At 47.7% G+C, this 14854-nt stretch overlaps 1 protein-coding gene across 1 annotated transcript in view; it reads right to left on the reverse strand.

Annotated features, from left to right (window-relative positions):
• noxred1 (NADP-dependent oxidoreductase domain containing 1) overlaps positions 1 to 12123 on the reverse strand; it is a 32493-nt gene extending 20370 nt beyond the window's left edge. Inside the window, exons 1-3 of the mRNA XM_055640276.1 lie at positions 11693 to 12123; positions 6613 to 6812; positions 3463 to 3643 (exon numbers count right to left, since the gene is read on the reverse strand). Coding sequence (XP_055496251.1) covers positions 3463 to 3643; positions 6613 to 6812; positions 11693 to 11868 — 557 coding nt within the window. The 5' untranslated portion in view covers positions 11869 to 12123. The remainder of the gene's footprint in view (positions 1 to 3462; positions 3644 to 6612; positions 6813 to 11692) is intronic.
• Positions 12124 to 14854: the final 2731 nt, after the last annotated feature.

Raw genomic sequence — 14854 nt, forward strand, 5'->3', positions numbered from 1 at the left:
TAAGGTAGTTATCCTACTGGCACAGGGTTAGCGCAACAGGTGCCGTCGCTACATATTGCGAAGGGACAGGATGATTACATCTGTAAATAAAATATAATATTTTATGTTTATAATTACTTAAGCACAACAGAAGGGGTGTCAGGTCTGAAAATAGTTCAAGGCATACCCAGGGACCTTTGGCTATGTGAGGACACACATATACAACTATACGTTAAGGTCACCAAGAGTTTTTTCAAGGTTCTGAACTTGCTATGCTTGTTATTTATTCAAAAAAAAAACAAAAAAAAAACGTATCCGGTCAGACGATGTCCAGGGATAAAACGGGGTTTATCTATGCAGGAGTAGATACTGATTTCAGATCTCACTGCACCAGGGCTGCTGCAACATCGGCAGCAAGGGTTGTTTACGTTCCGTTGGATCACATCCTAACGGCTGCAGCATGGTAAAAAAACAAACTTTTTTCCAAACATTTTATAATAACCCAATGCCAGACCAAAGGTATTTGGCAACTCTATTTTACTTACTTTATTTATAGTACCACCCGGGAGGTGTTACTATGATTATTACTTCATTAACAGCATCAGCATGTTTTAAATCAATGTCATGACTGTATGCATTATGAAGGTTTTCCCTCATTTGTCATAGAAGCAGTTGTGGTTGTGTAGACTCGTTTCTCACGGCATGAAATCACAGAGCTTTGAAATCTTCACGTAGTCACTCACGTGACTCTGAAGTAAAATAGTAAGATTAAACGAGAACTTACCAGTTTGAAGTTTGATCTTTATTTTATGAGGAGTTACGATGAGGGACTACTTGCCCTCCGCACCCACCCTCATAAAGGTCATCTGGTAGTTCTAGTCTTCTCTGATCTTACTATGTTTACTTCAATTGTTGTTATCTGTGATTTTCACACCGCTGCTTTGAAGATTGACGCGCGTGCGCACGAACGGGGTTCTTATTCACGTAGTCCCTCATCGTAACTCCTCATAAAATAAAGATCAAACTTCAAACTGGTAAGTTCTCGTTTAATCTTACTATTTTATACACTTCTAGTCAGTGGATATATTTAAGACAGAGATAGATAGATTCTTGATTAGTACGGGTGTCAGAGGTTATAGGGAGATGGCAGGAGAATGGGGTTAGGATGGATAGATAGACCAGCCATGATTGAATGGTGTAGACAAGATGGGCCGAATGGCCTAATACTAGTACTATTACTTATGTTCTAAATCTAATCGACCATTCATGCATGGCTGATCTAGCTTCCCCTCTCAACCGCAATATCCTGCCTTCTCCCCTGACACCCGTACCAATCAATAATCTATCTATATCTCCACCCTAAAAATATCCATTGATTTGGCCTCCACAGCCTTCTGTGCATTCCTTCATATCCGTTAATTCTGAGGCTATGACTGGTGCTAGACTCTCACACTGGTGGAAATATCCTCTCCACATCCACTTTATCCAGGCCTTTAATTATTCGGTAAGTTTCGATGAGATACCCCCTCATCCTTCTAAACTCCAGCGAGTACAGGCCCAGTGACATATCCTGACCGATGAAGGCAAGCATACTATATGCCTTCTTTACCACTACTGAAGCATACTCCAAACATGACAAACTCGCACTGATAACAACCCTATTAGTTGCTCTCAGACATCAACAGGCCACAACCAGGTTACCAGTGAAGTCTACGGCTTTAACCCTCCAAGGAAAACTGGGAAGTGCCTCAACTGCTTGTAGATGAGTCTGAGAAAATATGGTCAACTGCCCTACAATTGGAATGTGAGGAACAGAGCAAACAGACGAGGACCCTCAGACTATCTTTGATTGGGCTTTACCTTGCACTAAACGTTATTCCCTAATCATGTATCTATACACTGTAAATGGCTCGATTGCAATCATGTATTGTCTTTCTGGCTGGATAGCACGCAACAAAAGCTGAACTGAAATTGTGACTATGGTCACTCACCCGTGCTCCATTTTTGAGGACAACACAAGCAAATACATTCCCCCATTGAATAACAACATAGGCAAATACCTAATGTTTAAGAAAGAACTGCAGATGCTGGAAAAATTGAAGGTAGACAATAAAGCTGGAGAAACTCAGCGGGTGAGGCAGCATCTATGGAGCGAAGGAATACGTCGCTCGCCTGTTCCTTCGCTCCATAGATGCTGCTTCACCCGCTGAGTTTCTTCAGCTTTTTTGTCTACCTTCAATTCTTTCGACCTACAAGCAAATACCTGTTCACTCCCCCATTGATTAACCTGCGATTGAACCAGGAGGGAATCCCCAGCCATACACACATATCTATATATTAGGGGGCTCCAGAACTGTGTGCACATGGCTTTGATCATTGATGGAACACAGCAGGGAATGCAATGGTGTGGCTTTGGAACTAGGAAAGACACAGAGTGCTGGAGTAACTCAGCAGGTCAGGCAGCATCTGTGGAGAACATGGATAGGTGACGTTTCACATAGTGCTGGAGTAACTCAGCGGGTCAGACAGCATCTGAGGAGAAAATGGATAGGTGACGTTTCACAGAGTGCTGGAGAAACTCAGTGGGTCAGGCAGCATCTGAGGAGAACATGGATATGCAACGTTTTGGCTCAGGACCCTTCTTCAGACTGATTATAGGAGGGAAAGAAAGCTGGACGAGGAGGGGCAGGACTAATGACAAAGCCTGGCAGGTGATTACTGAATAAAGGCCAGAGTTGAAAAGACAGAAGGTGTGAGACAAAATGATTGAAGAGTTGTGAATTGTGAAACTAGAGGGAGGAATATCAAGTCGTCAAGTCAAGTTTATTCGTCACATACACATACGAGATGTGCAGTGAAATGAAAAGTGGCAATGCTCACGGACTTTGTGCAAAAAGACAAACAAACAAACAACCAAACAAACTATAAACACAATCATGAACACACATATTCTTTTACATATTAAATATTGGAAAGAAAAACGTTCAGTAATGTTAGTCCCTGGTGAGATAGGAGTTTACAGTCCGAATGGCCTCTGGGAAGAAACTCCTTCTCAACCTCTCCGTTCTCACAGCATAGCAACGGAGGTGTTTGCCTGACCGTAGCCGCTGAAACAGTCCGTTGCATGGGTGGAAGGGGTCTTCCATGATTTAGATAGATAGAAGGGGGGAGGGGAGATAAGGATGGATTTCTTTAGGTGTTAAATCTATGGAATTCATTGCCACAGATGGCTGTGGAGGCCGAGCAAGTGGGTATTTTCAAAGCTGAGATTGACAAGTTCTTGATTAGTAAGGGTGTTAAAGCTAATGGGGAGAAGGCCGGTGAATGGGCTTGAGAGGGGAAGATAGATCAGCCATGATTGAATGGCAGAGTAGACTGATGGGCTGAGTGGCCTAATGCTGCTTCTATGAGGAATGATCAGGGTGTGACTACGAGCTGGTGTGGGAGGGTCTGTGTAAGGAATGAGCTGGGCTTGTGACGAACCTCCGTGAAGGGACTGCCGTGACCAGACTGTATACGACGCAGGTCTTTGCGAGGTGGCCCCGGATCTGTGAGGAAATCAACGTTAGTTGAAACGGCGGACAGCAGAGAAATAACACGTCAACGGATGCGGCCAGTTTCTGGTTGTCATCGGTATACTGGAGTCCCAGATACATCAGCTCATCTGAAACAGAGAGGACAACGTAGTCACTCACACCTTGGACTACAGATGAAGAATGCTTTTAGCCCTGGTTCATTTTACCAAGACAATTATAGACAATAGATAATAGGTGCAGGAGTAGGCCATTTGGCCCTTCGAGCCAACACCGCCATTCAATGTGATCATTTCTGATCATCCACAATCAGAACCCAGTTCCTGCCTTCTCCCCATATCCCCTGACTCGGCTATTTTTAAGAGCCCTATCTAGCTCTCTCTTGAAAGCATCCAGAGAACCTGCCTCCACCGCCCTCTGAGGCAGAGAATTCCACAGACTCACCACTCTCTGTGAGAAAAAGTGTTTCCTCGTCTCCGTTCTAAATGGCTTACTCCTTATTCTTAAACTGTGGCCCCTGGTTCTGGACTCCAACATTGGGAACATGTTTCCTGCCTCTAGCGTGTCCAAACCCTTAACAATCTTATATGTTTCATTGAGATACCCTCTCATCCTTCTAAACTCCAGAGTGTACAAGCCCAGCTGCTCCATTCTCTCAGCATATGACAGTCCCGCCATCCCGGGAATTAACCTTGAAAACCTATGCTACACTCCCTCAATAGCAAGAATTAACCTACAAACCTTAGGTTGCCGAATCCTGCTGTATGTCTTTGGAGTGTGGGAGGCATCCGGACAAAACCCACGCAGCCACAGGGAGACTGTACAAACTCCATAAGGACAAGCACCTGTGGTCAGGATCGAACCCGAGTCTCTGGCGCTGTAGCACAGCAGCTCTACCGCTGTGCCACCATGTAATGCATTGACTTAAAAAGAACAGATTAGTCATAGGTGTTATGGGTCTAATTTTTCTCATGAACACTTACTGGAGATGTTTGTTCAGAATCAACCAGAGTTGATTCTGAAAGAGATTCAGTGTGTTGACAAGTACCCTTAACAATCTTATATGTTTCTTATATGTTTATAGGGGGTGGGGGGGGGGAGAGAAGGAGAGGGCAGAGACCCGGTCAAAGGGTCCAGGTCGGTGTGGCGCCTCGGAGTGGGAGCTGTTCACAGGTCACCCTCACAGGGAGACCGCTACACACCGACCCTGCCGCCGACTACCTCATCCCTTCCCGCTTCCCAGGAGCAGTAGCATGGCGGTGCAGCGGGAGTTGCTGCCTCACAGTGCCAGAGACCCGGTTTCCACCCTGACTACGGGTGCTGTCTGTACGGAGTTTGTACCTGCGAGGGTTTTCTCCGAGTGCTCTGGTTTCCTCCCACACTCGACATTTGCAGGTTAATTGAATTTGTCCGGAGTGTGTGTAGGATAGTACTAGTGCGTACGGACATCTCTTTGATGGGCCGAAGGGCCTGTTTCTGCACAGTATCTCTATAGTTGCGCTACCACAGAACACGCTAAACAGCCCACCACACGGAATGTGTTGAGAGCTTGCTGCAAGCCGGATAAAATCTTGTGGCGGGCCAGATGTGGCCCGCGGGCCATAGTTTGGAGACCCCTGATTTAGATGAAAGGATTAGAAGGAACATTAGCAAATTTGCAGATGACACAAAGCTGGGTGGCAGTGTGAACTGTGAGGAGGATACTATGAGGTGCAGGGTGACTTGGACAGGTTGGGTGAGTGGGCAGATGCATGGCAGATGCAATTTAATGTGGATAAATGTGAGGTTATCTACATTGGTGGCAAGAACACGAAGGCAGAATATGATTTGAATGGTGTGAAGTTAGGAAAAGGGGAAGTACAACGAGATCTGGGTGTCCTTGTACATCAGTCACTGAAAGAAAACAAGGTACAGCAAGCAGTGAAGAAAGCTAATGGCATGTTGGTCTGCATATCAAGAAGAGTTGAATATAAGAGCAAAGAGGTCCTTCTGCAGTTGTACAGGGCCCTGGTGAGACCACACCTTGAGTATTGTGTGCAGTTTTGGTCTCCAAATTTGAGGAAGGACATTCTTGCTATTGAGGGAGTGCAGCGTAGGTTCACAAGGTTAATTCCCGGGATGGCGGGACTGTCATATGTTGAAAGAATGGAGCGACTGGGTTTGTAATTTAGAAGGATGAGAGGGCATCTTATTGATACATATAAAATGATTAAGGTATTAGAGACGCTAGAGGCAGGAAACATGTTCCCGATGTTGGGGGAGTCCAGAACTAGGGGCCACAGTTTAAGAATAAGGAGTAAGCCATTTAGAACAGAGATGAAGAAACACTTTTTCACACAGAGAGTTGTGAATCTGTGGAATTCTCTACCTCAGAAGGCAGTGGAGGCCGATTCTCTGGATACTTTCTGGAGAGAGTTAGATAGATAGCAGTCAAGGGATATGGGGAGAAGGCAGGAATGGGGTTCTGAGTGTGAATGATCACCCATGATCACAGTGAGTGGCGGTGCTGGCTCGAAGTGCCGAATGGCCTACTCCTGCACCTATTGTCTATTATCTATAGGAGGCTTGACTTCAAGAGAGCAACCAATATCATGTAAGGCTCACATCACCGCCCTCCTCCTCCAGCTTTCTTTCCCCCACAGTCTGTCTAAAGAAAGATTCCAATGTGAAACGTCGTCTGTCTATTCACCCCACAAATACTAGAGACAAGGAAGTGCAGATGCTGGTTTATAAAAGATGGCACTGAGCGCTGGAGTAACTCAGTGGGTTAAGTAGCATCTCTGGAGAACATGGATAGGCGACGTTTCACAGAGTGCTGAAGTAACTTAGCGGGTCAGGCAGCATCTCTGGAGAACATGGATAGGTGACGTTTCACAATGCTGGAGTAACTCAGCCAGTCAGGCAACATCTCTGGAGAACATGAATAGGTGATGACCCAAATCGCCCTTTATCCAAGTTTTCTCCAAGGATGCAGCCTGATCGGCTGAGTTACTCTGGAGCTTAGTGTCTTCCCTCCACAGATGACACCGGACCCGCTGAGTTGCTCCAGCGTTGTGTTTTGCTCATGATGACAATTTTACTTGGGACCAAAGAAGCCTACCGTAGGTGTCCTGTCGCCTGCTGGAGATGGTGATGTCCTTTGGGGCCACTTGTGCATGCTGCATCAGCACCTGCACCAACTGCTTGCCCATGTGGCCGCTTCCCAGGACACCAATACGCAGACAACCACTGTTGGATCTAAGTATGTTGAATTTGGCCAACCAGGAATGGTGGAAGCAGGAGTCACCCAGCACCTTGCATCTGTAGGGGTGGCACACAGCACAGTTAGTTACGGGAAGCAGTGAATCACATAGCTCTACTCTCACTCTGCCATCTAGCTGCTCGCAACAGCGCTTGTAGGTAGCTGACAATGTGGAAAATTGCTACAGTGGAATCTGCCCTCTGAAGGCAAGGCAAGGCAAATGCAATGGAGCAAATCCATAGATACACACAAAATGCTGGAGTAACTCAGCGGGACAGGTGACGTTTCGGGTCGAGACCCTTCTTCAGCCTGGGGGTCTCAGTCAGAAGAAGGATATCACCCTGAAACGTCACCCATTCCTTCTCTCCAGAGATGCTGCCTGTCCCGCTGAGTTACTCCAGCATTTTGTGTGTATCTTCGTTGTAAACCAGCATCTGCGGTTCCTTCCTACACATTTTGTCTGATGATCCAGACTGTCAGCGGAGTCGTTCATGTAAGAGTGGGAGCCGGGGTTGGAGGGTGGCAGAGAGTAAACGACGTGTGTGGTCGGAAGCAGAGTATGGTGGGCTGTGTGGATGGAGCCAGGGTTGATATCATCAAAACCAGGGCTCAAGAACCTGGTGTGCTGTCAGAGACAGAGTGCAGAGTGCTTGTGTATTCTACACTCCAGTTATACTCAGGGTGTTCACTGGAAAATTCATTATACTACTGTGTAACATGTAAGAAATCTTAAATAAATAGCTTAATTTATTTGCGTGCGACAGCCTATTTCCTTCGCTCCATAGATGCTGCCGCACCCGCTGAGTTTCTCCAGCACTTTTGTTTACCTTCGATTTTGTTTTCCAGCATCTGCAGTTCCCTCTTAAAACCTTAATTTATATACGGCTTTACAAGATTTGCATGTTATTCGGCCTCTGAAAATTGCCCCTGGTGTGTAAGGAGTGGATGAGAAAGTGGGATAAGAGTGAACAAGTGTCAACTGATGATCGATTTGCAGCTTTTTTGCAGAATTTATGTGTAGACAATAGACAATAGGTGCAGGAGTAGGCTATTCGGCCCTTCGAGCCAGCACCGCCATTCAATGTGATCATGGCTGATCATCCCCAATCAGTACCCCATTCCTGCCTTCTCCCCATATCCCCTGACTTTGCTATTTTTAAGAGCCCTATCTAGTTCTCTCTTGAAAGCATCCAGAGAACCTGCCTCCACCGCCCTCTGAGGCAGAGAATTCCACAGACTCTCCACTCTCTGTGAGAAAAAGTGTTTCCTCGTCTCCGTTCTAAATGGCTTACTCCTTATTCTTAAACTGTGGCCCCTGGTTCTGGACTCCAACATCGGGAACATGTTTCCTGCCTCTAGCGTGTCCAAACCCAATCTTATATGTTTCAATGAGATGAAAAAAAAAAAAAATTAACAATCTTATATGTTTCAATGAGATATCCTCTCATCCTTCTAAACTCCAGAGTGTACAAGCCCAGCTGCTCCATTCTCTCAGCATATGACAGTCCTGCCATCCCGGGAATTAACCTTGAAAACCTATGCTACACTCCCTCAATAGCAAGAATGTCCTTCCTCAAATTAGGGGACCAAAACTGCACAAAATACTCCAGGTGTGGTCTCACTAGGGCTCTGTACAACTGCAGAGGGACCTCTTTGCTCCTATATTTGATTCCTCTTGTTATAAAGGCCAACATGCCATTTGCTTTCTTCACTGCCTGCTGTACCTTGTATGTAATGTATGTTTTGTGTGTGTGTCTGTGTCTGTGTGCCTTTAATGCTGCTGCAAGCAAGATTTGCATTGTTTATGGTTCGACCGGATGAACAAAGGAGGAGGACTGGCTGAACTTTGTTGCCTTCCACCACAGTGAAGAATGCTGTGGTGGATGTTTGTGTTAAATGTTATTGTGTATTGTGTGTTCTTTTTAAGTGTATCGCTGCTGGCAAATTCATTTCACTGCACCTTCGGGTGCATGTGATGAATAAAATTGACTTTTGACTTTGACTTTATACCTGTGCCTCACTGTACTCGTGCACGTGACTGTAAACAGCAAGAGGAGGAGCCATCTTGGGGAACGGCTGCTAACCAGCAGCCATTCGTTTAATTCACTTTTTTTTTGCAGTTTTAGTTAGCCTGTGCCCTGTTTGTGGGAGAGATAGTGTTTTTAATGTGGGGGGTAGGTGGTAATAATATTTCTAGGTCCCTACCTGGTCGGTGAGGCAGCTTTTTCTCCGGGCTGCCCCGTTGACCTGTCCTCGTGGCCTACTAACGGGCGTGGAGCGCCGTTTCCTGGCGGGGACCGCCCAGCGTCTCGGCTTCGGTGGCGGCACAGAGCTGGAGCGCTATCATGGAGTGGAGCGGGCGATGCCTTGCCTGGGTCGCCGTGCTGGATCGACGCGCTGGAGCTCCGATGAGCTGTGACCGCTGAGATCAACACCTCCGGGCTGCGGGTGAGCGGAGCGGAGCGGGCGGCGCCGACTTCAACATCGGGAGCCTGGGAGCTCCAAACCGGCGCGGCCTTGTCGGCTTCGGCAACCGCTGTCCCCAGTTAGGAAGCGGCCGTTCCAGGTGGCCCAGCCGCTGAAAGGACTCGCTCGACGCCAGGGCAACAGCACCCGGCCAGAACGGCCAGGAACATCGGGCCTCCGTAGAGGCAATAGCAGAGGCCTCAATAGGCCTGACTTTGGGAGAACTGGGGATGGGGACTGAACATTGTGCCCATTGGGATGTTTTTTTTTGTGTGTAAGTGAATATGTTAGTTTGTGTCCAAGATGGCTGTCGGAAGAGAGAGTGGACGCTGGCGTGCTTTAGCTGCCGCTGCTCTCTCTTCACATTTTGTTTTTGATTTTTTGTCTTTGGAACGAGTTCTGTCTTTAATTTGGGTATTGGTGATGTCCTTATTATTTATTTTACTCCGACTATATGTTTTTTCTCTCTTGTTAATTTTCTGTAAGGTGTCCTTGAGACTTTGAAAGGCGCCCGCAATTAAAATTTATTATTATTATTATTAAACTTGACCGGTGTGGACTCGGTGGGTCGAGGGGCCTATTTCCATGCTCTATTTCTAAAATAAACTAAACTATCCATAATATAGTCACTAGGGGCGCTGCACTGTCAGCAGCCTCTACCTACAGCCTGCCTGTTATTTCTATCTTTTTAAAATATTTTTAGTTAGTCTAAAGTCTTGTGTTGGGGGAAACTTTAACTTTTCTATGTGGGGGAGGGTGGCAGGGTAAGGGGGAAACCGTTTCCCAGTCTCTTCCTGGCGGGGACGCGACTATTTCTCTGAGTCGCGTCCTCGCCCCCCCACCTCGCGGCCTACCAGCTGGATTGGAGCGGCCTTTCCTGCCAGGGACCGGGAACCGGACCAGGGCTGCTACAGCGGCAGCGCAGCGCTGGAGTCATCGCGGAGCGGGCGATGCCTACCTGGGTCGCCGTTTGGGGCTCCCATGCGTTGAGCCGCTGCTCCAACATCGTGGAGCTCTGGTGCGGAGAGCTTCCAATGCGGGCGGCGCTGAACAACGTCGTGGAGTCCTGGGGCGCCTTGCAGAGGGCCGCCAGCAGCAGTCTCCACCCGGCGCGGCCTGCGGACTTTGGAAGCCGCCGACTCCGGTAGGAGGGGGCCGACTCCGTTGTCCACGCCACTGAGGACGTCCCGCAGCCCCGACGTCGGACTTACAACACCCCAGCGAGCGGTCCTGGACATCGGGCCGCCCGTAGCGGCAACTGCGGAGGGCACGGGGAGGCCCTGACCATGGGGAACAATGGAGGAAGAGACTGACTTTGGTGCCTTCCCACACAGTGGGAAACTTTGATTCTGCTGTGTGGGGATGTTTTATGTCAAACCCTATAGTGTGTTGTGTCCCCTTTTTTATTGTATGGCTGTATGGGAATTTCATTTCATGTAATAAACCTATCCCACACATCTCCTTTACACTTTACCCCTCTCACCTTAAAGGTATGCCCTCTTACCTTGGACATTGCTACCCTGGGGAAAAGGTTCTGCCTGTCTCCTCTATCTATGCCTCTCATAATTTTACATTGTTTTATCAGGTCTTCCCACAGCCTCCGTTGCTCCAGACAAAACAATCCAAGTTTGTTCAATCCCTCATTATTATTAAAACCCTATAGTCCAGGCAAGCATCCCAGTAAAACTAATCTGCGCCCTATCCAAAGCCTCTACATCTTTCCTGTAATGGGATGAACAGAACTTGATCAGGTCCAGAGGATTTATCCACCTCTGTGCATTTTGAGACCTTGTTCAACTATATTTCCCCTGGAAAGCATTTTATTGGGATACATCACAGCATGGATTGGGAACAGCTCCATCAAAGACCACAATACATTGCAGAAAGTAGTAGACGCAGGCTTGATTGTAACCATGTATTGTCTTTCGGCTGACTCGATAGAACATAACAAAAGTATTTCACTGTACCTCAGTTCATGTGACAAGAAACTAAACTGTTTAAGAAGGAACTGCAGATGCTGGAAAATCGAAGGTACACAAAAAAGCTGGAGAAACTAAGCGGGTGCAGCAGCAGCTATGGAGCTAAGGAAAAAGGCAACGTTTCGTGCCGAAACCCTTCTTCAGACGGTCCAGAAACTAAACTGAACTAGTTCCGTGACATCCACGACTCTCTCTACAAACCAGTACATGAGCATTGATTGTCGTTCGTGGATGATCAACATTACTGAAAAATGGCAAATGTGATCTTTAGAATGAATGCTTATTGGTTTTATTGATTAGTGATCTTATTGATTAGTGGTTTATTGATTAGTGATGGTTTACTGAAGTATGATGGTTTATTGATTAACGATGGTTTATTGAGCGAAACTGAGCGCTGGGGAAACACAGCGGGTCAGGCAGCATCCATGGAGGGGGTGGACAGGCGTTGTTATTCATTACTTATACGAATTACTGGTTGACTATTGAGTGGTTACCTGACGGCCGTGAGCAGGCGGCAGAAGAAGGCGGCGTGCGCGCACCCGCAGATGATCCGTGCCCAGGCGCGCACCCTCGCCCTTTTGCAAAAAGATTTTTCTTCCTGGCTCAGCGACGCCTCGAAGTCGAGGGACGGGAGGCCGCGCATCAGATCCAAATATTTGGAGCCCGCCATCGCCGGGACGACTAGGCCGTGAGGGCGGCAACGGGCCAGGCCGCGGCCTTTGGCACCACGGTAACGGCCGGGCCGCGGGCTCACGGTCAGTGTCACCACGGCAACGGGCCGCGCCGCAGCTCCCCGTCACCACGGCAACGGCCGGGCCGCACCGTCACCACGGCAACGGCCGGGCCGCAGGCTCGCCGTTACTGTTATGGGAATAGCGCCACCTGCGGTGCAGTACCCATCAGGCAGTAGCCAAGATGGATTCTGAATAAAGATGGTTGAACCCAAGACACGAGTGTAAAGCCTCTGTTAATTAGTTGTGAAGCTGTAATGGAGCAGTTAGCAGTAAAGAAACACAATATTAAAACAGCCACTACGGCAACGGCCGAGCCGCACCGTCACCACGGCAACAGCTAGGCCGCAGGTCCACCGTCACCATGGCAACGTCTGGGCCGTAGGTCCGACACCAGAACCACGCGAAACCGAATAAAACCGCAGATGCTGCAATCTGAAGCAAAGCAGCTTCCGTGGAAGGTGAAACCAGTCAATGTTTCATAGAACATACAACAATACAGACGATAAGACACAAAATGCTGGAGTAACTCAGCAGGGCAGGCAGCATCTTTGGAGAGAAGGAATGGTACTCGACCCGAAACATCACCCATTCCTTCGCTCCAGATACTGCCTGTCCTACTGAGTTACTCCAGCATTTTGTGCCAATCTTCGGTGTAAACTAGCATCTGCAGTTCCGTCCCACATACAACAGCACAACACAGGAACTGGCCCTTCATGTCCATACGCATAATCGATATCCCTCCAGCATCTGCAGTTCCCTCTTAAACATCGATATCCCTCTGCCCATCTAAAAGTCTTCTAAATGTCACTATTATATCTGCCTCCTCCACCAGTTTTGGGCCACAGAATCTCCTTGGGAACTGGGAAGGGAGTGCAGATTAAACCAGAACAGGTCTTGCGGAAAGGTGCAAGAGAAATGTGGTGGGCTGGACTGGTGTGCAATTATTCACTGAAATTTAGAAGGATGAGAGGGTATCTTATAGTAGAAACATATACAATTCTTAAGGGATTGGACAGGCTAGATGCAGTAAAAATGTTCCTGATGTTGGGGGAGTCCGGAACCAGGGGTCACAGTTTAAGAATAAGGGGTAGGCCATTTAGGACTGGGATGAGGAAAAACATTTTCAGCCAGAGTTGTAAATCTGGAATTCTCTGCCACAGAAGGCAGTGGAGACCCATTCACTGGATGTATTCAAGAGAGAGTTAATTTAGCTCTTAGATGGAATCAAGGGATATGGGGAGAAAGCAGGAACGGGGAAACGGGGTACTGATTTTGGATGATCAGCCATGATCATATTGAATGGTGGTGCTGGCTCAAAGGGCCGAATGGCCTACTCCTGCACCTATTTTCTATGTTATCAGTGCTGCCTTGCAGCTTCGGGGGCTGGGATGCAATGCTCTTGAGCCTGTGTGCTGCATTAATTGTCTGCTGTCAATTACCCCTTAATGTAGGTACGCACTTCAAATAGAATCAAAGGAGAGGTTGCTGAGAATGTTGCAGGATACAGGAGAGGGGGAACAGGATTGATCTGCACAAACTGACATGGAGATAGTCATAGAAGCATACAGCATGGAAATTGGTCCTTCAGCGAACTTGTTCATGCTGACCAAGATGGCCCATCTAAGCTAGACCCAGTTGCCTGCATTTGGCCCTTATCCTTCTAAACCATTCCTATCCATGTACCTGTCCAAATGACATTTAAGATGATAGGTAGAATAGCTAAAATAGCTTCCTTCCATGTCATTAACACAAAGTGCTGGTGGAACTAGTTAATGCTAGTAAGGCTGCTGGCCCGGATGAGATCCCAGGCAGGGTGCTCCGGGACTGTGCTCACCAGCTCGCTGGGGTATTCACAGACATTTTTAACCTTTCCCTAGCACACTCCTCCGTGCCAGCGTGCCTGAAAACCACCACTATCATCCCGGTGCCCAAGCAATCATCAACTCCCTCAATGACTACAGGCCCGTTGCTCTTACATCTGTAGTCTCCAAGTGCTTTGAAAGGCTGGTCCTAGGTCACCTTAAATTATCTCTCCCCCCTCACTCGACCCACACCAGTATGCATATAGGGCTAATAGATCTACAGAGGATGCCATAAACACTGTCCTCCATGCTGCACTACAACACCTAGAGGAGAAGGGGTCATATGTCAGGATGCTTTTTGTTGATTACAGCTCGGCTTTTAATATAATCATACCCAGCAAGCTGATCACAAAAATGCTAGACCTTGGCCTCAGCAGTCAACTGTGTCGGTGGATATTGGACTTTCTCAGTGAACGCCCACAGACGGTGAGACTTGGACCCTGCACCTCGACATCCCTGACCCTCAGCACAGGAGCACCGCAGGGCTGTGTGCTCAGTCCGCTCCTCTACGCCATATACACACATGACTGCTTGCCCCATCACCACGCAAATAGGATCATAAAATCTGCAGACGATAAAACCGTGGTGGGGCTCATCCCAAATGGGAGCGAGGTCGCCTATAGAGAGGAGGTTCACAGACTTTCTGAGTGGTGCGCTCACAACAATCTCTCTCTGAACACTAAAAAGGCAAAGGAGATCATCACTGATTTCAGGCGACATTTAATGCTAGTAAGGCTAGTAATGCTCAGAAGTTTAGGGGTAATATGAGGGGGAACTTCTTTACTCAGAGAGTGGTAGCGGTGTGGAATGAGCTTCGTGGAAGTGGTGGAGGCAGGTTCATTGGTATCATTTAAAAATAAATTGGATAGGCATATGGATGAGAAGGGAATGGAGGGTTATGGTATGAGTGCAGGCAGGTGGGACTAAGGGGAAAAAACATTTATTCGGCACGGACTTGTAGGGCCGAGATGGCCTGTTTCCGTGCTGTAATTGTTATATGGTTATATGACATAGAGCGGAGCTCAGGCCACTGGAGAGGGGGCGAGGAGGTGGAGAGGGT

Source organism: Leucoraja erinacea, chromosome 9 (assembly GCF_028641065.1).
Source record: "Leucoraja erinacea ecotype New England chromosome 9, Leri_hhj_1, whole genome shotgun sequence".
NCBI lineage: Eukaryota > Metazoa > Chordata > Chondrichthyes > Rajiformes > Rajidae > Leucoraja > Leucoraja erinaceus.